General features: G+C 37.6%; 1 protein-coding gene across 2 annotated transcripts in view; it reads left to right on the top strand.

Annotated features, from left to right (window-relative positions):
* LOC117408668 (E3 ubiquitin-protein ligase ARK2C-like) overlaps window positions 1-19980 on the top strand; it is a 30053-nt gene extending 10073 nt beyond the window's left edge. Inside the window, exons 2-8 of one of the 2 annotated variants that reach the window (XM_034905198.2) lie at window positions 7291-7606; window positions 8367-8492; window positions 9472-9601; window positions 10913-11017; window positions 12031-12126; window positions 14209-14315; window positions 15213-19980. In XM_034905198.2, coding sequence (XP_034761089.1) covers window positions 7291-7606; window positions 8367-8492; window positions 9472-9601; window positions 10913-11017; window positions 12031-12126; window positions 14209-14315; window positions 15213-15330 — 998 coding nt within the window. In that variant the 3' untranslated portion in view covers window positions 15331-19980. The remainder of the gene's footprint in view (window positions 1-7290; window positions 7607-8366; window positions 8493-9471; window positions 9602-10912; window positions 11018-12030; window positions 12127-14208; window positions 14316-15212) is intronic. The other variant, XM_034013865.3, reaches the window with a different exon arrangement.
* The last annotated feature ends 4097 nt before the right edge of the window (window positions 19981-24077 follow it).

The raw sequence follows: 24077 nt of genomic DNA, 5'->3' as shown, positions 1-24077 counted from the left end.
TTTAATGATTGCTCATTATGTGGCTTACTGTGGAAGCTATAGGACTTTTGGGGGCTGTAGGACTAAATTAACAGGTTAAAAAACAAGCTGTGAAAAATGCAGGGCCCTGCTTATAACATCACTGTTAGTTTTACACATCACCCATGGAAATATACAACGCGCCCATGTATCTAACCGTTAGTATTTTAGAATAATACATCATGTCGATCAACATATTGCTAGATTAGATGAAAACACAGAGCAGGTACAAAGTAATTGCTCGCTGTCACTTCCATGAAAAAGCAGCTGTTGACAAGAAAAGTGCGGGATGATTAAATTTCACAATGTGCCTCAATTTTTTTTTTTACCTGGTTTGGGATTTCAAAGTGCCTGAAACTTGAGTTATTGACAAAGAAGGAAACCTTCATTCTGTTTCCTTCATTATGACTTCTCATGTTTGCTTCGTGGAACAGTGGAGGCTCATTTAAAGACAATTGGATTACTTGGCACAGTTCTGGAACACCATATCTGTCAGTCCAGCCTTGCCTGCCAGCTAGTTGCAGGTGGCGTCACCATATGCAATGCCCATTCATGGGTGTCCCCATAGAGCTGTTTGTATTTAATGTGCCTCCCTGAAAACCATTTTAAATCACTGTATGACAGGTGTGGTCTACCAACCAGGCCTGACACACTGCCATTATGAAAGTTTTAGTAAATGTAAACCTTTTACCATGACCATTTTACAGACGTTGGGGTACATTAAATCTAAAGCTAAGGCAGATTTGCATTCTGAGAACCTGCATGGCTATCAAACAATTCCTGAAATTTAAAGTACTGCAAAATGGGACGAGTGATAACACAGGGATGTTTTACCTTTTGGGAGGGAACTGGAGTTATAATTTCCATGATTCACAACCACCTTTACTGCAGTGGTGCACAACTCGGTCCTGGAGGGCCAGTGTCCCTGCAGGTTTTTAATCCAACTGCACCCTAAATTACTTCACTGGACCTTATTAGAAGCTTAATTGGTCCAATTAACTAATTTAGGGTATGGTTAGAACAAAAACCAAGAGGGACACCGGCCCTCCATGACATGAGTTGTGCACCACTGCTTTACTGAATATGGCAGGGCAGAAGCCCTGCTGCTGTAAATAGTGTGTGTGGGAATGTAAGGTTGGCAGGGATGGGGTTAAATCTGTCCCTGCCAGCAAGCACAGGTGTGGCCATTCCCCAGTTAGGTAATTGGTGCTCATTGGGGAGTGGCTACATGTATAAAAGGAGCCAGAAAGCCCTCCTTTGTTTGTTGGAGGGAGTTGGGTGAAGGTGAAGGTGAAGGTGAAGGTGAAGGTGAAGGTGAAGGTGAAGGTGAAGGTGAAGGTGAAGGTGAAGGTGAAGGTGAAATTGTTTAGTGTAAACCTTTTGTTTTGGCCCTTGTGCCTTTTTCTTTGCATTTTTTTGTTTGCTTGTGCGCTTTGCACTTTAAACTGCAACTTCTGTCTCTGAGTCTCTAATTCCTGCCGGTAACATCTTGGGCCGTGATGCTGCCCTGTCATATGGAAATAAAAGGGGCTGGAACCCCAGACATTAGGGGCATATAGATGTATACAAGCCCTCTTTTGTTGTGGGTAGGCTACAGGCTAGCAGTGTGGAGTAGTGGTTAGGGCTACAGGCTAGGTATATTTTATTATTAATTGGTGATTTAGCAGATGTTTTTATCCAAAGTGACTTGCTGAGACTAGGGGGGGAACCATGCATCAGCTGCTACTGCAGGGTCACTTCCAATAGGACCTCAATTTTACGTCTCATCTCACTAATAGGTAATTGCAAGTAGATATTTTGCTTATTTGTTTTGGTAGGGGGTGAGGGGTCAAATATAATATGTGATTTTTATTTAAAACAGTTTGCAAAATGACACTGCAGGTTGTAATGTTTCTGTATTTTTTTTATTCACTATTATAAGCTACATTATGTTTGTTGCTGATCCAGGAATGTATGAAGGTATCAAATGCATTTAGGAGCAACAGAAAGTGAAAAAAGTTTGTTTTCCTACAATACATTTTGGTATACTTGATTATAAACTTGGAAAAGAGAAATTGTATGACGTGCTGGCAGACTGCACAGTTAGATTTACATTGATTTTAAACAGACAAGACTTACAGCTCATGCCAGATTCCAGAACACAGTGGAGAGGGTATTGCACCATTTACTTCAATATGGATTTGGTTGGGACCTCAGAATTATGCTGATACAGAATGCCAGATTGCATGGGCAGGATTAGACAGGTTTTACTGTGTAGTGGTGTCTCATTTTAATGTGGTATAAAAACCTATGCAAGGGTTGTAAAACCTGCATTAGGTAGCACAGGTCCTTTTTTAAAGACCGCTTCGCAGTTACTCTAATAGAGTAGTCTTGAAGACTTGCGTATATTTAAAAAAAAAAGAAAAAAAAACTATAACGCAGCACATAAGTCCCCACTTCCGAGTAAATGGGTGGCGTTGTGAATTTTTGTTTTAATACCAACATGTATCCTGTCTTAATTAAGGAGGCACACAATGCATATATTTTACCTTGATTTTTAATACAGTACCAAAACTAAGCAAGGTACATAGTTGTGTTGTGGATCAGTTATATTCAATACATGAAACAAGTAAGTGCTCTTGGCTTCTGATATTTCTGAAACAGAAATGAATACAGAGTCTTTTCAAGTGTTTCTCTAGAACTCACCGGCCCATGTCAATTAAAAAGGCAGGAACAGCTGAAGTGCTCAAATGTTCACTGAGGGCGCATCTGTTCATTTCCTGCAAGCACTTTGCTGCAATAGACATTGATTGTTTGATGTAGGTCTTTTTGTGGAGTTCTGCTGAATAAGCACATAAGAGAATGAGTTTCCTTCGGTTGTGCAGAGAATAAACTAGACACATCCTCCCTTAAAGGTATGCTTGTAGTGTATTATATTTTAATTGCTTATTGATTAAACATTGATCTGAATTGGGTCATTTTATTGTATTATTTTAACCATGGAAATGGGCCTGGGAATGTCATAAAAATACACTTTAATATCAAATAAAAGTGGAGTAGCAAGATAGTGTCAGGAATGAGACTCAAGACAAGAAAAGCTGCAGTTTTAGCACGTATGCACACTTTTGATAGCCAAAAACAGGAACAAATAAGCAGGCACAAGGGCCAAAATAAAAGGGTTAAACAAAACAATACAACTAGCGCCTGTAGGCTGGGTATTAACCTTCACTACAGCCTTCCAAACACAGTAGACACACAGGTCCAAACTCACCTACACACCAACCCCCAAACAAAGCATTTCCCCTCCTTAAATATGCTGGAGCTTAATTAACCATTAATCATTCAATTAGGGCTTCAGCCACATTCTCACATGTATTACAGCATTTTAACCCCCTTCCTACCAACCCTATATTCCTGACACAATCGTACACAATTTACATTTAGGGCTTTCGTCCTGCCACAAGTGACAATTTGTGGAATTGGAGTTGGGTTTCCAGAAGGATAATTATTAAAATGTATAAAAACTGAAACTGCCTGTGATTGATAGGTCTGTGTTATAGTTCGCAGCATAATGCGCTTCTGTAATGCATGACCTCAACGGTGGAGACATCCAGTTGCCAGCTTGTGCTGCTGGTTGCCTCAGGGGGAGAGGGAGGGGAATTGGCATTTTGGACAGAACATGCCAAGAAAATGTTTTGTTTTGTTTTGTCTGTCTATTTTTGGGAGCTCCCAGGGCAAAAAAAAAAAAAAAAAACACCATACATAGGGCATGTGAAAGGTCTTCTTTAATTTTAACAGAACCATGTTTAGGTCTCCTTAGTGCTTTGAGTGTGTGTAAATGTGTGCATGTGTTAGTTTGTTGTATGTTGTACTTGCATCATAACATCTGCATTAACATTCAGACACTGAAGAAGCATCTAATTAGTTTCTTTAGTTTTATTTAGATGTTATTTAGTCTCATATCTTGTAAAGCACTTTGTGAAGGTGGTCCACTATGAAAGGCACTATATAAAAATAAAAAATATATTTATTTATTATTATTAATGTTAAAGCTTTGTCTATTAACAGTAAAGGCCTACAAAGGAATTAGAAACATTGGAGAGGCCCAACGTGATCTATCTGAGAAGCTGCTGAATTTCTTTTACAATGGCTATGCACTATCCATTACATGATTTTTGCTTGGTAAACAAATCAGATTTGACATAGAAAAATAAACAAAAGTCAGAACAATTCAAGGTTTGGAAAGAAAAAATAAATTTGAAAACACTCCTATGTTTCATACAAAACAGTTAAACTGTTTTTCTACATTTCTTTAAAGTTCTCTCAAATCACATCTCGGCATTAAAACAAACTGAGTTTTATTCATTAAAGTCGTTCAATAAAATATTTTGCCTGTTCATGATAAATATATCGATTCTTGTAACATTTTTGGGATTTAATTATACAGCTATGCATCACCTACAATTTTAGGATTAATATATATATATATATATATATATATATATATATATATATATATATATATATATATGTGAACATAATTTAGATATTTTATTTAACATCAAGTAATCAAATAAAATACAGAATGATACTGCAACAGTCTACCGGAAGCTATAATAGTAGTACAGTATTTCATATTAGATTTGAAAATGTCTTGTTTTAAATTTGTCAGTTTTTCATGAAGTATATGGAAAGCATCAAATGGTATGAAATTCAATATGTTAACGTAACATTATTCAGCAGGTTTCATTTGACTTTATGGAGCAAAATTAGTTAATTCTATAGGGTGAGGCAAAACTTTGGCCATATGTACCATTCATACTGGTCAAGGGAATTGATACATGACATCAAGCGTCCAGTTCTATGACTTCAATTTAAGGTAGGGCTGAGTAAAGTCTTTAAAAATAATTAACAGATAGTTTTTTTCCATTTTCTCACCAATCATTATTTAAAATGTCTAAAGTAAATTACCAACAATTCATTAAGATTGGGTCATTTTATATGCATTGTAGAACCAAAAAAAGTTCAGGGTGAAAATTCAGGGTAATGCATTTAAGAAGACCAATGCATATTAAAATATGTGTTCTTAACAAGTATTTGTGGTCTGAAAAATATGACTATACATTGAATTTTGTTTTGTGGACTTTTGGAAAGTTGTACCTCATTTGTTTTTGCCTACATCCAAGAAAAACACGAAAAATTGTCAAAAAATAATACATGTCCTCTATTTTTAGTCTTGTATGGCATACAGACAAAAAAACGAATATGGTGATCTTTCAATTTCAACATTTCTATACATCTGTTCTTTGAAACAAAGTAAAAAAATGGCTTGTTTTCTGGAAAAATATGAAGATATAACAAATTATATACAGTAAAATTAAAAGCATTTGTGAGTAAGGGTCAGTCAGCACACCGATTTCCTACAAGAAATCAGTTTTTAGGAATTAAAAAATGTTCTCAATGTCTGTGTGCCTCACAGTTACTCTGTGTTTTAGAAGCAGTGTTAGCCCATTCAGCCATCATTTTTGACCACTTTTTACACTTCCAGGCAGCACATTTCGTGTTGACATCGTAACAGGATTTCTGAGAACTGCTTGCTGTAAGCGGTGTTTTTTTCCAGTGTGTCTTTTTTTGCATATACAGGATATGATCGCTCGTTATGATCACTTCAACATCCTCTGCTGGCACTGGTAAACTTTCCTTTCAGTCCGGGAGCTGACATATTCATGCACATGCGCTGTCAGAAGTGCCGTAAATGATATAAAACGTGACGCAAAATGTATGCAAATTAGCAAACCAGTAATGATTCCTCACACACGCATGACCTCTCCTTAGCTCTACCTTAAGTCACTTACTTGAAAGACTTTGAAAGATAACACATACTTTTACTTATGGGTTAAACTAATTAATATTAACATGTATAGTCTATCTTAATTAGTTTGATTTGTATTCCATCAAAATAAAGTCAATAGGAAATAATTTGTTAGTTTTTACATAATTACTAAGGATTTCTAATTGACTGAAGACTGCTGTTCCTCCACATCACAGGTAAGCTACAGATAACTGCACCGTAAGCTTTTTCATGAAGCCCTAACCTTTCTCAGTCTGCAGGAACCACCTAGACACACATGTACTATAGTACCCTACATCTGACATCAATTCAAATATCTTTCTCTTCTACTTCAGAAAACATGATTTGCCTTTTTAAATTTGCATTTCTGTCAAGTCACGCTCTGCCTGATCCTTGAAACTGGACATCTACATAACAATAAAAAGCATCAGCAATCAGTGCAAAGCAGGCAGTCTCATGTACAAAGGTCCCTGAACCATCAAACCACTTCATACTGTGACTACATTTCTGACTACGAGTTTAACAAAACCAACCAAGAAAACCTGGAAGGTTAGTTGAGCTCATTTTAAAGATAATAATTGCTTTGAATGTGATTATATTTGTCAAGCCATCCCTAATCTTTTGGAAAATATTTAACCACTGGCCTACATTATGTCCTAACCATTTAGTAACTAGGGTCAACGAACTAGTAATTTGCTACACACAAAATAACTCTTCCCAACAAGTTGTAAGTATGTGAATATTTCTGAATTAACCCCTCATGTTCCACTGCTAAAGGGACAGTTATGCCTCAGGGAAAGAAAAGTGGCTCTTCGGGTATCCAATGTTGATAACGTTTCAGGCAATCTACTGAAGAAGCATTAGGGTTAGGTTAAGCAGCAGCTGTGAGGAAACTACGATTAGTCTCATGTTGCAAGGAAATTCCAAAGCACATCATATAGAACAGACTGTAAGAAAGAGGGTACAGTTGTGAAAAGCTGCCCCAAAAACTGTGACTTTGTATCACAAACTTCTAAATAACACCTTCTTGAACCTTCCACCATACCACATATATATTGTGTATATATATACACACACACACACACACACACATAAGAACTTGCAGAAATCTTACACAAACATTGACAACATTACCCACTGAAGCTTACCAAAGCTATATTCCTGTCAACTCAGATAAATCTAAACCCAATTGAGAACCCAAACAACACACACAAATTTACAGACATATTACAGGGTATTGTTTTCCAAAGTTGGATTTGATAATGAGCCACAAGGATAGTTTTGAGTAAATTACATTTACAGTTTTTATAATATAACGTTAGTGACTACATTTACTCCAAACTGCCCATGCTCATTAGTAATCTCCTTTATCAACTGTGGAAAACCCAGCCCGTAATATTTATGACCACAAATACAGCTAAACTGCATCTGTTCCTTTTCAGGTGCCCATTTTAACAGGCATCAGCACAGCCATGCTACCTCCTGTCGGCACTTCCACCTCGGCCCCCAGCCTCAGATGCAGACTGAGTTCACCCACCCTCACCCCCACCCTGGGCAGACCCAGCCAGGCATGAACCCACACCTGCCGTCTGCTCACCAGCATGCCACACAGCTCCATCAGCCTCTGACACCCCTGACAGCCCCGCAGTTCCAAGACGTACCGGGACCCCCTTTCCTACCTCAGGCCTTACACCAGCAATACCTCATCCAGCAGCAGCTACTGGAGGCACAGCACAGGAGGATCCTTCCACACCCCAGGTAGGACCTGCTGTTTGACACACACAGCTGGTGAGAACCCTCACCAACAATGCTGAAGTTACCCTAAAACAGTCTCAAAATAATATATAGTGTACTTTTCAGATATTCAACCATTTATGCAGTTTCATAATGGAAGCTGAAGACTATTTAATCCTTCTACAGGTTGAGAAACATGTATATAGAGAATATGAATTTGTATGTCATGGAAACACGGTTTTTAGTTTCCATCAGATCCTCATTAGGCAGTAAAGAATAAGACACGTGGAGCCATTTAACTCAACCCACTGGAGGAATTTCCATCTATATCTGTACATCACGTACATCTCTGGTCCTATAATAATGCATGTGCTTAGGGTGGTACAGTTTAGACGTTAACTTTAAAAGATTTGCATGCCCTTCATTTGCTTTTAAACAGGAAATCAGAACTACAGTGAGGCTGAGCAGCCCCTATTAAAAGTTTACCATGGTACATCTACCTGGTCATTTTGCAGTTTAACATGCTTTTGCCATGCTTATAGTTTACCCAGCTTCACCGTGGGGTTTTACCATACTTAGTTTCTCGTGATTTACGATGCTTGTCTATACTTTACCATGTTTCAATATGCATACACTGCATCTCACAATGTGTATCTTTCACCATGGTAAACCACAATCAATGTTTTTTTGATGTGTACAATTAAGGTTTGCTACAAATCTCCACCACTAATTAACCATACAAGAGCATGCTAGATACCACTGTTGTTTTGTTTGATCTTTGCAGGCGGATTCAGGATCGAGTGCCCATTCACCCACACAGGCTACGCTCCGGCTATGACTACCCTCCCAACCTGCATGTTCCCCAGCCAATGGGGCAGCAGCCAAGGTACCTGGCGGAAGGCACGGATTGGTGGGTTATACATCAGTATAATCTCTTTAAAGTCAATTGCTATTTCAGGCAGGGCCTGGATGAATTGATCTTTGAGTGAAAAGTGCAGCTCAGTTTTGTCAGGTTTCAGGACAAAGTGGCAATGTCCAAGTACAGAAATAGAGAAACTGAATTGCGTTCAATGTAAAGCAACAGATGATGTACAAATTCAAAACATGAAATAAATCAGGAACATACAGTACATACATGCCAGCAATGCATTATGGATTCTATATATAAAAGTGCTCGGTTGGGGGAAAGTGATATTTAATAGTGTTAAAAAAAAGCCTCCCTCATATTTCTTGCTAATTATTTACATATGTACAAAACACATAAATTGGCATACAGTAACTATATATTTTGGTGAATTACAAATACATCTATGAAAGGAAAATACAACTGTTGTTTTCTTTTCAAAATCAGCAACAAACAACTTAAACTCACTTTTGAGTCCATAAAAGAACCTTCTAAGTACTTTATACATTAACAGTTTTATGTTTCTTAAAAATTGATGTAAAGTGACCATATGGCTCCGTGTTCACCAGGACAGTTTGGGACAGTTCAGGCTTTTCAACTCACAACCCAATGCATTCTGGTAAACGTAGTCCTGCTTCTCTTAAAGGAAAGAATGGTACCCGTGACACGTAAAATGTACCAGAATGCCTTGGGTTGTGAGTTGAAAAGCCTGAACTGTCCCAAACTGTCCCAATGAATACAGAGCCAGCTGGTCACCTTATGCAAATTGCATTTTGGTGTAAACATTTGACTAATCTAGCCCTTTGTGTTTTTGTCTAAAAGCAATTAACCAAATTAAAGAAGATGATTTTCTGATCAGGGGTCTAGCAACATAACTGAATACTGTTACAGTATTTAGAATTGTATCCATTAAGAAGTAAATGTTCAGGTGTTGAGTTAATCTGTGCCTGTAAAACACGGTTGATCTTGGTGAATCTTTGTCCAGGGACCTCAGTGTGGATGCAGGATTTTCTCACCCTCAGTATCAAGTCAGGCAACTTCCCCAACACTATCAGCATTACTTGGCCACTCCCAGAATGCACCACTTTCCAAGAAACGCATCATCAGCACAAGTGGTAAGCAGCTCTGTTGTGTGTTGTGTGTGTGTGTGTTCAAAACCATTTTCTAAGGTCAAGAGAGGGGGGAGCCCACCCATTATAAAAAAGCACTTACATGGCTCATTACCGATTACTGACCCACCCTTAAAACTTAACCTTTTTCTATGCCACATCTTTACATAATGTTTAACTAATGTTTGTTAACACTTGCAAGCTTTTTGTAAAAGCGTTTGCAATGCACAGGTTTACCACAAAGGTTTTCGCCATCATACTATTTATCCTTAAAGATTCATTGGAATTTAAATTGAATGAGATAGTATGTGACTATTTCTACAATATTCCTACAATATTTGGCCATCATTTTAATGTTACCAGTTTACTTAGAAACTTCACTAGAAAATATATTGTACCGGTATTCCAATGTTATTACTATGAAGTACTACTGGAATTCATTTTTAGGTAATCCCTGGAGAAGCGGTTTTATTTTTATTTTTCAAAACTGTTTAATTAAGAGAATGTTTATAAATCAGTCCTTCCAAAACTCAATTCTTAAAGTTTTGACAACAGGGCATATTATGTTTGACTTATTTCTGTATTGTTGGAGCATTCTTCAGATTGAGTACAAACAGCTGCTATAGGCTTTCAGTCAAATGCACTCTCTCTCTATTGATAAAAGACAATGTGTTTGAAGCTGTCTTTGGTAATTAGAGGTGTATGCCTGAAATAGCATCCCTGTACAGAAAGGTTTAAGTTAATGAGAGTCATCTTGTTATATTTATGTTTAGTATTTTGAGCTAGAGAGAGTACTTTGATTGTACTCTCAAAGTTTTCCTGTCATTGATTGTAATTCAGTTTTACATCGTTTCTGTTGCATTTTAAAGACTCATTTTTTGTTTTAAATGTGTAATTCTTATGTTAAATGAATAAAACATGTATTGTGAAAGGGGTTACCCAAGCTATGGGACATCTGTCATGTGAAAACATGATTTGTCTCACAAGACAGGCCTGGCAGTTATTTTTTTATTGTCACTGAGTCATGTGATGGAATACAAAGTTGATCAACTGGTGTAGCTGTGAATACCTGTGAAGTGAAGCTTGAAGAGATGGCACCTCCTCACCTGCTGCCATCCACACATCAGTGTCAGAACCCAGAAAGAACCCGACAGTGTCACTGTGTGAGAGCCTCTTCGCCGATCTCTAATTTTGACAGTAATACAATGAAAAAAAAAACAGCAACTTTATTTCAGGTAGAGGGACAGAATCCTAAGGGCTGCAAAAATGTATGTGCAAATGTATTTGTATGTAAAATGTATTTCTGTGTCTTTGAAGGTTGTTCATGAAATCAGGAATTATCCCTATCCACAACTGCACCTGCTAGCCCTGCAAGGACTCAACCCTACAAGACATGCTTCAGCAGTGAGGGAAAGTTATGAGGTAGTTTTTTAAATAACGATTCTGTAATGGCTTTAGTGCTTGTGAAACATTATTGATTGATTGACAGTAGTGAACACTTAAAGAATGGTGGTAGATCCTCACTTTTTAATGCTTTTCCTACCTTTTACCACCTTCAAAACCATTTACCACACAAGTCTTTCAATGTGCAGTTGAACTTTTAAGTATACTACATTGTCTTCATTTTAGGAGATTACCTGACGGTTTATTTTCTACACAGAGAGAGCCCCTTTCCAATTAGCACTCCACTTATCGCATACTGTGCCATCCTGTTTTAAAACTGTATGACAGGTGTGACAGGAGTGACTCCAAGTTAAACATTTCCTCCTAAATGGACACTCTCCAGCACAGAGAACATTTCAGGAATCTTAATACTTTCAAAGTTAAGCAAACATCGTAGCAATAGTAGCAATAGCAATAGTATTTTAAAGGGACTGATGCTAATTAATTATAGGGCATGGACATGGATTTTATATACCTGTTTTTGTAAGTCTCCTAAATATTCATAGACCAGCACAGCACAGGAAATGACAGTGTTCCTATACTGCCTGGCCAATGCACCTCAACTCTGCCTTGAAGGGATCATCTTCTAAGGGGGTGAGAAGGTTGTCTCGTTGCACATCTAGTCCTTCACCTTTCTTGTAAAAATGTCCATTAGTAGAACTGTTCTGGAGGTATCAGGTGTGTGAAACTGAACTAAGACCACCAGAATGCTTTCCAAACAGAACATAGAGACTAGTCTTTTGATCTTTACCTATCTTGGTTGTAACTGAATCTGTCCTATAGGTAAAAGTCTTTGTTTCCCATTGACGGTAATGTTCGTCACCCCAGCCTCCTTCCCCTTGCAACCTTGTACTTGTTTCAGGTTTCTTATTGTAATTTAAACCTCCTTTCCCCCTGTCAGTGGTGGCAGGGCTCGTGGTATAAAGCAGAGGTGCACTTGCTATCTGACAGTGAGACAGGCCATGATAATTCACTACTGGTTCTGATTACAGGAGCTGTTGCAGCTAGAAGACAGGCTGGGAAGTGTGAACCGGGGAGCGGTCCAGACCACTATCGAGAGATATACCTTCCCACACAAGTATAAGAAGGTGAGCATCGCATTCTTTTGCATACCAGTCACCCAGCTGAACCTTATTCACAACTGTTCATGCTGCACAGCATTTACTGTGTATGATTGCCACCTGTCTTGGTTCTCCCAGCCTTGAGTTACACTAGATATCAGCTGCTGCATTCTCATCCACGTACATAACTACAGCAACAACACAGGCTTTACTGCAAGACCTGCAATAGACGAATGTAAGGGCAAAGGTACATTTTCTTAAACCAATAGAACCATTTTCGAAACAATTCTTTGCTAGTTTACACTGTTAAGAGTTTGTATTTTTTCATTCAGAATTCCAACCCTAATCTTTGCCCTTGAATTTATTGCTGAAATGGCTCATAATGTAAATGGGTTGTTAATAGTAATGTTCATTCAATGTTTGTCCTACTCCTTAACAAAGGTTAAGCACAGTTTTCCCATATAACACTGCATTACCACCATTCTATTTTAACCAGGGATGGGCACACACATATTTTACTATTTACAAAATACCTATTTCAAAGTAAAAATGGCATTTTCTACTATTATTTTAAATATAACTTTGACACAATTTTTATATTTCAAATATTTTTTAAAGAATGGAAAAATATTTTGTAAATAGTTTTTAAAACTGAAAATAAATATTTTTTTATACCAGTTGGACTTTTACATCTGAATAAAAATATGACATGCATGTGGAAGCATCTTTACTTTCATTGGGGTCCTTGGAATGGGAAACGGGCGTGATCAGGAGGAACCAATCTGAGAGTTAATAACCGTGCTACTTTGATTGGGCAAGTCGTACCAACAATCTGAATATGGATGTAGAGAGCAGGTGTAGGACATACTGTAAATAGTGTAAAACAATTTGCCTTGATAATAAATTAATGAAAACATAACAATATAACATATTTTTATGCTAGAAATTCTGCAAATTGTTTGGAAAAGTGTAAGAAAAGGTTAAACAGTGTGTAAACCGTAATGACAACATGCAGTATAAAAAGGGATAAGCAATAAATATTACAGTATCATATATTTGATATAGGGATTGCAGGATGATGCAATCATTTATATACAGCTGTACAATAGTTAACTTTATGCATACCCTCTCAGCCAACCAGAGTGCAGGAATTCTACCCATTGTGTTCTGCTGTAATTGAGTTATGAAATGCCTGTGGACAACCATTGATTTGTATATCACACATACATTTTTTTGTACAAATCTAGAGAACTGCTTTTCCAATTGTCTTGAAACTTTTTGTATTAACATTATTTAGTATAAGTTATAGAGAGTATCTGATTGTGGGCATATATGCAGGTGTCTGGCTGTCTGTTCTTCCATCTGTCTATATGTCATGAATAACATTTTTTGTATATATCTAGAGACTAGCTTATTGGCAACCTTTTTTCTATTTGTATTTTAAATAGATTTTTATTTAAATAGTTTCCTTGACTAGTTTGCCCATCCCTGATTTTAACAAGAGGAAACTCATGAACTAAAAGTATACAAAACAATAAAAAATGAATGATGTGAAGCTGATAATTCAAAGGGTAAGAGAATTAAGAAATGACAAGCACCTTAGTGAGAGTGCTCCTCCACACGGAGACTGCAGTAACAAAAGAAAGAGGCAGCTTAGAAATCTGCAGAATATTCAGAGATGTAAAAAGCGAAACCATGAGCATGGCTTATGTTTCTTCTAGCCTTGAGCTAGAGATGTTACGCCAAAATTGACCCAACTTTTTGTTCTGTAAACCAGAGGAGATAGAGTAACTGGAGTTTGTTTTATGACCAATGCTCCATATTGTAAATAATTTATTTGAAATATTTTCTTTTGGTTAAGGAAAGCCAATGGAGGTACCGTTCCAGCAGCAGTTACAATATACATTTGGTACTAATGTAAAATGAACATTTCATAATTATTTTAGGGGCCATGTAAATAAGTAGACTTTTCAGATAGTGCCTTCATCACCATGCAAACAGCAGAGTAATAATCATGTCATCACATTATGTGTGAATTTAAAGTATGAGCAGTTTGTCCTGACCTGCTTTGTTGATAAACCCCAGTGTGGTGGTCTGTTCTGTTTCCAGAGAAAACCGCATGAATTGAAATTAGCCATGTATGAAGAGGAGGAGTCAGACATGGATGAGAAATGCACAATCTGTCTTTCCATGCTGGAAGATGGAGAAGACGTCAGGTAAATAACTTCCTAACATAAGTATGCCACTGCCATTAAAAGATAACATCACAAATCACAGCTTCAGTGCTGTGGAATACATCAGTCGTGTTTCTAGATTGGGATGCTGTCCCAGTCAGAAGTGGTGCTCTTCACAATAGTCCCAGACACATTTAGACTCTATACATTTCAAAAAAAGATGGTGACATAAAATAAAAGGGTGCAAATTCACATGCATTTTAATAGATTCATTTTCTAGTTCTAAAGATAATTAGTTCAAGTGGAACAGCAATCTATTGTAAATCACATGAATTGGCAGCCATTTAAAAAAAAATGTAACTAGATATATACTATTTTATTCTTGTTAAAAAATATATTTAACCGTGATAGACACAGGAGGTGAAATCAGTAAATGACAGGAAAGTTTTAATAATGCTGGAAGAACTGTGGAGTGTACCATTTTTTATATGCATGTGTGTTTTCGATACAATTCAAAATACAGGAATATTAACTACAAGCAGTAACACTGTAGCTACCATTTATTAATATTTGCTGTACTACATTCACTTAGCACACACGTACGCGAGTGTAACGATGGTACTCCAAACAATAACAACATGGATTTAAGTTATTTTACAGATAATATAATCTTGCTGTAAGTACAGAACATGTAAAAATGTAACTAACATGTAAGTACAGTGTAGTAACTTGTATTTTATAGTGCATTCTTTCATTTAACGGTATCATTTTTAGATTTTTATGTTTCAGTCTCACATGGACAAAGCAAGATGTATAGCACTAAACTAAGACTACCTTACCTAAGGCAACATTGCAAGTGCTCCTCAGGGTCTGTGAAACCAGCCAGGGGAGTGCTTCTGATGTAGCATATGGATAACAACTGAGCTTTTCATTTTGCAGGAGGTTACCTTGTATGCATCTCTTCCATCAAGGCTGTGTGGACCAATGGCTGGCCACCAGTAGGAAGTGCCCTATTTGCCGAGTGGACATTGAAACTCAGTTGACGCCTGACAGCTGATGCTTCCCTCCCTCCTGTCTGGATCTCCTGCCATTCCTTGGTTCCTCAGGCATGTTGCCAAATGTTTCAAAGTCTTCACCGCTTTCAACCCTGCCTTCTGAGACAAGAGAGAAGACGACTCAACAAGCACACTCAAACAAATCAAAAGGCGGGAGGGCAGGTAGCAGCGTTGGGGCCTTGCTTATCTCGGGAGCTGGTTTTCCCAGATAACACAATAAGCACAGCTCTATATTTATTAAAGCCATTTCATAAAGAAAGTACTAAAATTCATAGCATGCAGTCCTTAACCTGTTAAGGATTTGTACATATACCTCTACATTGGCTGGGGTATTATTTGTTTGCCTAATGCATATTGGTAGCTGTATGGAAAGTGGCTTGCATTTTAGCCCCCTGATGAACTGCATTAGGGGCCTCTATTACATTTAGTATGACTACTTACTGAAATATTGTATTAGCTTAAGTCTAGTGGTGTTAGGGGTTGTCTGTAGTCTTCTTGTGAGCACAGGTATTTTTATTACCAGAACTGTTTCAATGCAACTGTTACGTGGCACATCAAGGCATCTTACTGAAGGATGGATGCCTCGACACTGAAGCATAAGAACAAACCTCTGAAGAAAGCTCAAGGGTGTTTGTTTTTGGGGGGGGGGGGGCTTTGGTGCCCTGTACAATGCAGAATATAAAAGTAAATACATATTCCTGCTGAACAGAAAGAAAATCTCTTCCCAAGTCGGTAGTACCGACCTACTCCCTCCTTACCACAGTTAACAACGGTGCATCTTCGCACTGTAGGCACACCATAAAAAAAAAAATGCATGTTTAAATGTTGGCTTAGGCAGTTTTGTTAGTATGTGACAAGGATGGGTGTCTGTGCATGAAATTGTTATCCGAGAGACGTGATTTTTGTGGGGGAACAGAAATGGAAATGGCATTACTGACACAGGGTATCCTGTCTTCATCTTGTCATTGTATTGGTTGCTGGTGGATCCTATTTAGATGTATACCTTAATGCCTAAAGAACAAGCACATTTCATATGACAGAGCAACAAGCTCTTCTTCATCTTCTTTTTATTCTTTATGACTGCAAAAACCATCCAGTGTTTGGAGAGAATGATAAGCTACTGTGTGTAAACTCTTGTATTTTGGTGTATCAGATCTCCCCCACATGGTTGCTATGCTGTGTTGCTAGACCAACGCTGTAGAATATTCTACGACAGTTGCAGTATCCCTGTTATATTTCGGGTTTATCAATATCAAAGGGCATGATATAGCTAGGGGAAAAATAAGCCATTCTTTTGAAAACCAAACATCTATCTCTATCTATCTATCTATCTATCTATCTATCTATCTATCTATCTATCTATCTATCTATCTATCTATCTATCTATCTATCTGCAATGAAAGTGCATTAAATTAAGACACAAGACTGTTTTGTAACATCCAATGTATTACAGTTCTACTGAATTAAAACTACAGTGGTGAGATTATAGTATTATAGGTATAGAACAGTACAGTGCAGTTACACAGTCTAAATGCACTCCATACGAATCTGACCCAACTGCAGTTGTTATATATGGGTATGTACCTATCTATGCATGTGTTTATCTTTCTATTTGTTCAATCTTAATCTGCTCCATTGCTGCTAGGTAGCGCTGGGTTTCAGTATCATTTTTTTTTCATACTGAGCATTCTTGGGCATTCTGCTGGCAGTGCCCATATATCTCCCCACCAGCATGACAGCACAGAGCAGCTAGCTAGAATTCTCTTAGCCATTGTTTGAAGTAGAAGTTCTATAGCATACTGTACAATAGTACTGCCAAAATTATTGTAAAAACTTAATCACCTTTTAGCAAAGTGGTTATTAAGAGGTTTTTTTTTGCAATAGTACTTTTTTAAAATCATCTTTTAAGCCTTGGTCACCCAAAACCTCTTAATGGGGAGGTCTCTGTGTTTGACTAATATAACTTAGTGGAGGTTTTACGTACTTGTTACATTTCTTTTAATTAGGTTTCATCATTGCTTATAATACAATAAAATAAAACATTACATGTTTTTAACAACTTCTATTTAGAAAAAAAACAAAGGAATTGCTACTGAGAATATAGGAAGTTGCAAACATATTTTTGCTAAAACACACAATAAGTTTTATGTATACGGCTCACCATATTTAAACAAAAACAACAATTTAGTGGAATCTGGTGGGGATGGGAGTGGGGGATTAGACATATCACTTGTGTGCCTGTGGTTTTAGTTTCTTGCTGTCACAGATCCCAGGCGTACAGTGAGCTTGGAACAGGAATAAGATTTCTATTGATTCAATGTTGAACTTATTGGAATCTTCCCCAGTGCATTTGTAGAGTAGAACGATTAGAGCCTGCTAGCAAGTTACAGCCTCAGAGCAAGCATGTATTATGAAAATAAATGGTGTTCTAGTGCTCATGGCTTCACTGTCTAAAGAAATGGGGATACTGCATTCTGCTTCCGTAGAGTGTCCTATGAGATTTTTTGATAGTTTACAGGGTGTTGTGAGTTGAAATGCCTTAAGTATTTAACAATCATAATTTATTACTAACTGTAGATATTGTGGGTATGAATATAATTTTTTATAGTTTGATTTTTTTGCTATTTTAATTATAATTTATTTATTTAGAAATAACATGAAATGTAAAAAAAAAATATTACCTCATTTTACATTGTTTTATGGGAATGCTTTGCATGCGGTGGTATTTTACAGAAAAACAAAAAAGCAAAAAAAATCCACTTTTCTTTTTAATTTAAGAGATCAGGGTGTGTGATTCAGACGTGTAGTACTGTGGTGCTGTTAATCTTGGATACATTCCATTAAAATGCAATTTCTATGATTCTGTATGCTGTGATCTAGTGGACAAACTGCAATATAGTGGAGATGGTTTAGTATGTATCCTTTTGTTTTTGCACTCTTAGTTAATACTGGCTACCCGTCCACTGGCATTTTATAAGAAGTTTTCCTTTGAACTGTGTTTTTTTTTTTGCCATTTTTTGAAATACATCTTTTGAACCAGTTCTACCATTACCTATTTAAATCTCTTGTTAAACAGATAAAACATTTTACTTTTCATAAGTTAACAGCTCCAAGTGCCTCTCTATTTTAGTGGCAAATAAGCTTTTACATTTTTAGTTACCTTAACTGCAGGTTTGGATTCTACTATCCTAATGGTTTATTCTTCTGGTTCAAAGTCGTAATTTCTCTAAATGCATTGTAATTCATTAAGTAAAGGACAACTTGCTTATCATGTTTAAGGGAATTATATAAAAAATGAATATGAAAGATATTGCCGTGGCATCTTTCTATTTATTGACACTTTTTGTTCATAAAACAGGACTGGCATAAATTCAGCTTTATACGTTTGCCTGCCTTCTTTTTGTGCATTCCAATTTAGGTGCTGTTTCCAAGATTACAATACACATTTTCACATGTACTCAATCCCTCCAATGTAGTATTATTGTATTCCCCCCACCCCTACCCCCCACAGTTATTATAAATCTGAGACATGGTGCAGCCGTGCAATTTTATATGCAAACCAGCTGACTCCAGGTAACATGCAGTACAGTGGTATTTTGTACTTGTTATCATAGGTTTGGGGGATATATTTCTACCTTGCTGAGTCATCAGATTACCTATTTATTAATCTGTGAATGCTCGGTCCATGCCTAGGCCTCGGAGACACAAAGTAGCCGAGAGACAGAATGTGCGCACAACCATGACATATCTTAGGCACAGTCTTCGAAGGGTCGCTTGTTTGACTACACCAGGAAATCTTAAATTGCTCCCAAAAACAACGCTTTAGAAAGAAAGCGCCGTATTCTTTCAGCTGATGATTTAAAGGTATCATTTCCAATCACATGTCCTCCTATAGCTAATTCTGTTTTACCGTGCACCCAGTATGTACAGCTTGGTAGAATTGAGTCCTGATCACTAACCATTCACACTGCCACTTACCCCTTCCAGATACTGAATAATGCCTTCCACTGCCTTTGTATCCACTATGTTAGATTTCCAGCCACAGTAGTAAAAATGGAAAACAAGAATGACTTCTATTTTAAAACACAACCTATTTACGTGCATGTTTTTTTGTTTTTTTTTCCTCAGGTCTGAATATATACATTTTAAAACAGCAAATATATATTGCAGATTCATGTTTTAAGTAACAAATGCTGGCTTGCTGCTGCTCATTTTAAAAAGGTGTGTTTCTTTACAATGCCAGTGGAAAGTTTGCCCCATTTTATTTTTCTTTGTACAAGCAACTGCTGTTTTGCTGTAACAGCGCAATGTTTTATTACATAGAATATTTTATAGAAGAAAAAAATTGAAATATTTATCATTAATATTAAAGCAATAGCATATTAATGATGATGAAGCAGAACTAGAAAAGTGTATCATGTGTGAAATCCTAGATTCACTTTTGGTGGATTTTGTACTTTATTTATTACTACGACTACTACTAATAATAATAATAATAAAACAAATAATAGTAATAATTGCATTGCTAAACCCAAACTGTTCTGTTCTCTTTTCATTTCAAAGGCTGTATATTATCATTTTTTTTGTATGTGTTTTTTAAATAAATAATTTAAAAATGCAAAACAAAACGTGCTGTAGAAAAACAAACTTCCAGGTTCAAAAAACATTTCAAGGTAACATTTAAAATGTGTATCAATTACTGTGGAATAGATGTTATTGCTGATATCCCATAAGAATTCATATGTGTAACCATTACTGGTATTTTAGTGTATTTCATACAAAGCCTACAAACTATAAAATATGTTACTCGCAGTTACTCAACAACGGAGCACTTGTAAAACTTATCACAGAATTTGTAGCATTTGTATAGTAAAACTTGCCTAGCCCGTTATCGCTTGGGACCAGGTTATTGTGCTGGATATACAATGTGCCGGCTCTAGCAGACCTTTCTACACAAAAACATTTTTTCAAGTCATCCATGAGCTACAAAAAGGCCTTTTTGACAACCCTTTGGTATTGGATTGGGACTGTGGCTGGGACTATATTTTAATGATATGTCTGAGAGATACTAAAACAATTGATGCTATTGGTTTCTGCACAGGTTAATTTTCTGAATCCTGGAGTTCCTATAGAACAAGAGATTCAAAGCAGTTTTTTTTTGGTTTTTTTTTTTTTTTTTTTACTTAAGTCAACTTATAATAGCAATAATAACCTTAATCTAGGGTCTTTCTGGGGAATTAATAACTGGCTAGGGAAAATAGCGGCAGAGCCCTGGATCTTAATCATTAAAGGGGCTTAATAATGGCACTGCTGTCCTTACAGTATAGTGGTTTTAAAGAAGTGATTAAACGTTAGTTTATATATCATAACTCTGGTTCCATGAAATAGCAATGCTATCCATTACCGATTGGGATATACCTGTGTGTAGCCCGATTTACCTGAATACGTACGTTAAAGCTGCTCGATGGAGCCCCCACTGCATTCCCCTTCTGTAACCATAGTAGCAGGGTTTAGGACCCAGGGGAGCCCCGTGGCAGGCATGCATTCAGTGCACGAGGCAAGCTACATACTTGACCATCTACTATGGCTTCACGTGTGATAAGCTCTACTTGTCCGGTAAAAAAAAAAAATATTGATGCAAATTTCAAGCTTCTTGGACCACAACGTATTCTCATATAATGCCAAACAATGTTGGAAAGGAATACTTTCTGTAAACTATGTAGGACTGATTTTAACAGTGGGACATGGAAGCAGGAAGGATGTTTGTGGTAAGCGCGAGAGATCACAAAAACACCAAAAAGCAAGTGCCGCTCAGAAAACCAGCGCTTCAACAACATCTTTCGCTGCCAAAGGAAAAATGGAGATCAAGAAAGTTACATATACATAGTTCAGCAAATCTGTAGCAGATGTTCTTAGACTCAAATTGCACAGTATTCTGCAGGAAAGACCACACATATAGGAAGGCGTTTCTATTACAATTTTAGCATCAACATTGCTTTACAAATCAGATTGATTTATAACATCTGTTTATATACAGCAATAGTGTGTTCATTTAAAATAAAAGGTAGTTGACAATGAAATGACACTGACAGTGGTATTATTGATCAACCGCATATGTGCATATGTGTAATGAATAACGTTGCAATACCACGTTGTGTATTTTGGCTTTTTATTTTATTATTATTATTTTTTATGATGGACTGTCACAGATGGTTTGAGTGGTGTGTGTGGGTGGTGACGTCAGGTTCAAGAGGCAACACACAGACAGGCAGTACTGAGGTTGAAACTGAGATGCAATGGCTGCGCTCAGTGTTTTTATTAAACAAATAAATAAAAGATTTAAACAAAAACAACACATGACACTTGAGGCCAAAATAAATAGACAAACAAAACAGACTAACACTAAAGAAACGGTGGACGAACAGACAGACAAACACGGTGAGTCAAAATAAACAAACAAGTATCGTGCTGGTCCTTCCAGCACGAAATAGCAATTGTAATTAATTATTCTTTTAAGGCTTACTCCAGACTTTCTCTCCCATTCTCTACTCACCGAATACCCAACCACGAGTGAGTAAAATGTGCCTCTTTTATGCAGCTGTACCGAGACTCGATTGCTAACACTATGTAACACAATTTTTGTTCCTGGGTAGTAAGTGTTATTTCCTAATTGCTTATGCCTCAAAAGTATAAAAAATGGCTATTATTCCCCACAAACTTTGCTTTTGTGACCAGGACAGTGATATTTTGAAATTTACCTATTTCCAATGAGAAAATGGGCGAATTTGTGTCTTTTCGTTCACATAAAGTCAGAAAAAAACAACATATGAATCCAAATTAACATGTATTTATACTAAAGTAATACAAAAATGACTACAAAAGATTTAGAAGTGAGTAGTTTTTCGAGATTTATGATTATACTGTAAATCACTTTCACGAATCAGCCCCCAAATGTAGTCTCCCATCATGTTCTCGTTATATTGTCCTTGGTAGCGGCGTTCAAAGTCCAGTATATCCTGGTGGAAGCGCTCGCCTTGCTCCTCCGAGTACGCTCCCATGTTCTCCTTGAATTTATCAAGATGAGCATCAAGGATATGGACTTTGAGGGACATCCTACAGCCCATTGTGCCGTAGTTCTTCACCAGAGTCTCAACCAGCTCCACATAGTTTTCGGCCTTGTGACTTCCATATTAATACCCACTTTAATCTGCACATGGAGTGATTGTGCAATCCCCGTGCCTGAATACAATTCTGCATTATAAAACACTCACAGGCCCATTTATATCCCGTGCCCCAATATCTATACACCAACATTAACACACCACACGCAACATATAACACATAACACACATGGGCAGGGCACACTGCCACAAGGACTTATTGAATTTAGATTTTTTTTTTCTTGTTATAAAGTAGGTTCCATAGCTCGTCCTTTGATGACGAAGTCAATGTGCAATACCAAATTAAGCCTTTAGATTTGTTGAAAGTAACAACGGCAACTGTGTATGCTTTGCTGTCGTGCAAAATGTTGTTGGAGGCTGTGTGGTCCAGTGGTTAAAGAAAAGGGCTTGTAACCAGGAGGTCCCCGGTTCAAATCACCACCTCAGCCACTGACTCATTGTGTGTCCCTGAGCAAGTCACTTAACCTCCTTGTGCTCCGTCTTTCGGGTGAGACGTAATTGTAAGTGACTCTGCAGCTGATGCATAGTTCACACACCCTAGTCTCTGTAAGTCGCCTTGGATAAAGGCGTCTGCTAAATAAACAAATAATAATAAAATCAACTACAGAGGACCTGTTTGCAAAGTATTGGCTGCTGCCAAATCAGCCATCTACAACCAGAGTACAATAAGAACCACAGGGGCCAAGAGAGATTGTGAAGCATGTCATGGTTGTTTTTTTGTTTTATTTTTATTTTTATTTTTAAAGCAATTAAAAGGATCCCTGTTTCACTATCATTTTGCCAAGTAATAAAGTGGAATAGTTGTATGCATTGAATTCAGGCCAATAAGATTTCATTTTACAAAAGCTCCCTTATTTTGAAAACTCAAAGTTGACAGGTATGAGAGTCCCCCATGCCTGGTTGACCAGCACCTAAGGCTGGCCGTCCAGGCACTGGACCAGTGCCGAGAACCAGGCTTTCTTGGGCCAAGCTACTAGGAGCCTCAGAACCCAGTTCGTCGCCCCCAGCAGATAAACTGCCTTTAGGAACAGGAGGTTTTCGTGGACCCAGAGAAGAAGCTTGTGAGCCACACAATGGAGGTTGAGGAACCGGATACTGCCTTGGAGATTTATATAGGCCACCACTGCCATGTTGTCTGTGTCAACTAGCATGTGTATGGCAGGGCGAAAGCAGCTCACCTTTGCAGCAGAACTGCTACCTCCTGAGACACCACTGTGGCATCTTGTGGGTCTGTGACTGATTTTGGAGTTGCGCCCCCTAAAGGAGGGGGACCGTGCTTGAACTGCAGAGAGTAGCTGGTTTGAATGATAGTAAGCACCCAGTAGTGCACTGACACCAATACTCCAGATGGTTCCCTGAGAAGGGGCCCTAGGCCTGTGGCAGCACACCCTCTGCTCACCTTGTGGCTTGGCCTGAGGCTGTTTTGTGCAATGGGGGTGGTCACTTTTTTGGAAGCAAGCGCACTAGCTTCTTCGTGGATTCCTATGCGCGGTGAGAATACTGCAGCATCTCGTCCACCGCGGGACCAAAGGTAGGCCCTAGTGTAATAGGGGCATCCAACAGCAGCA

The sequence above is a fragment of the Acipenser ruthenus genome, chromosome 2 (genome assembly GCF_902713425.1).
Source record: "Acipenser ruthenus chromosome 2, fAciRut3.2 maternal haplotype, whole genome shotgun sequence".
NCBI classification, from domain to species: Eukaryota; Metazoa; Chordata; class Actinopteri; order Acipenseriformes; family Acipenseridae; genus Acipenser; species Acipenser ruthenus.
The sequence above is the reverse complement of the archived record's forward strand: the minus strand, read 5'-3'. Positions and strand labels throughout refer to the sequence as shown.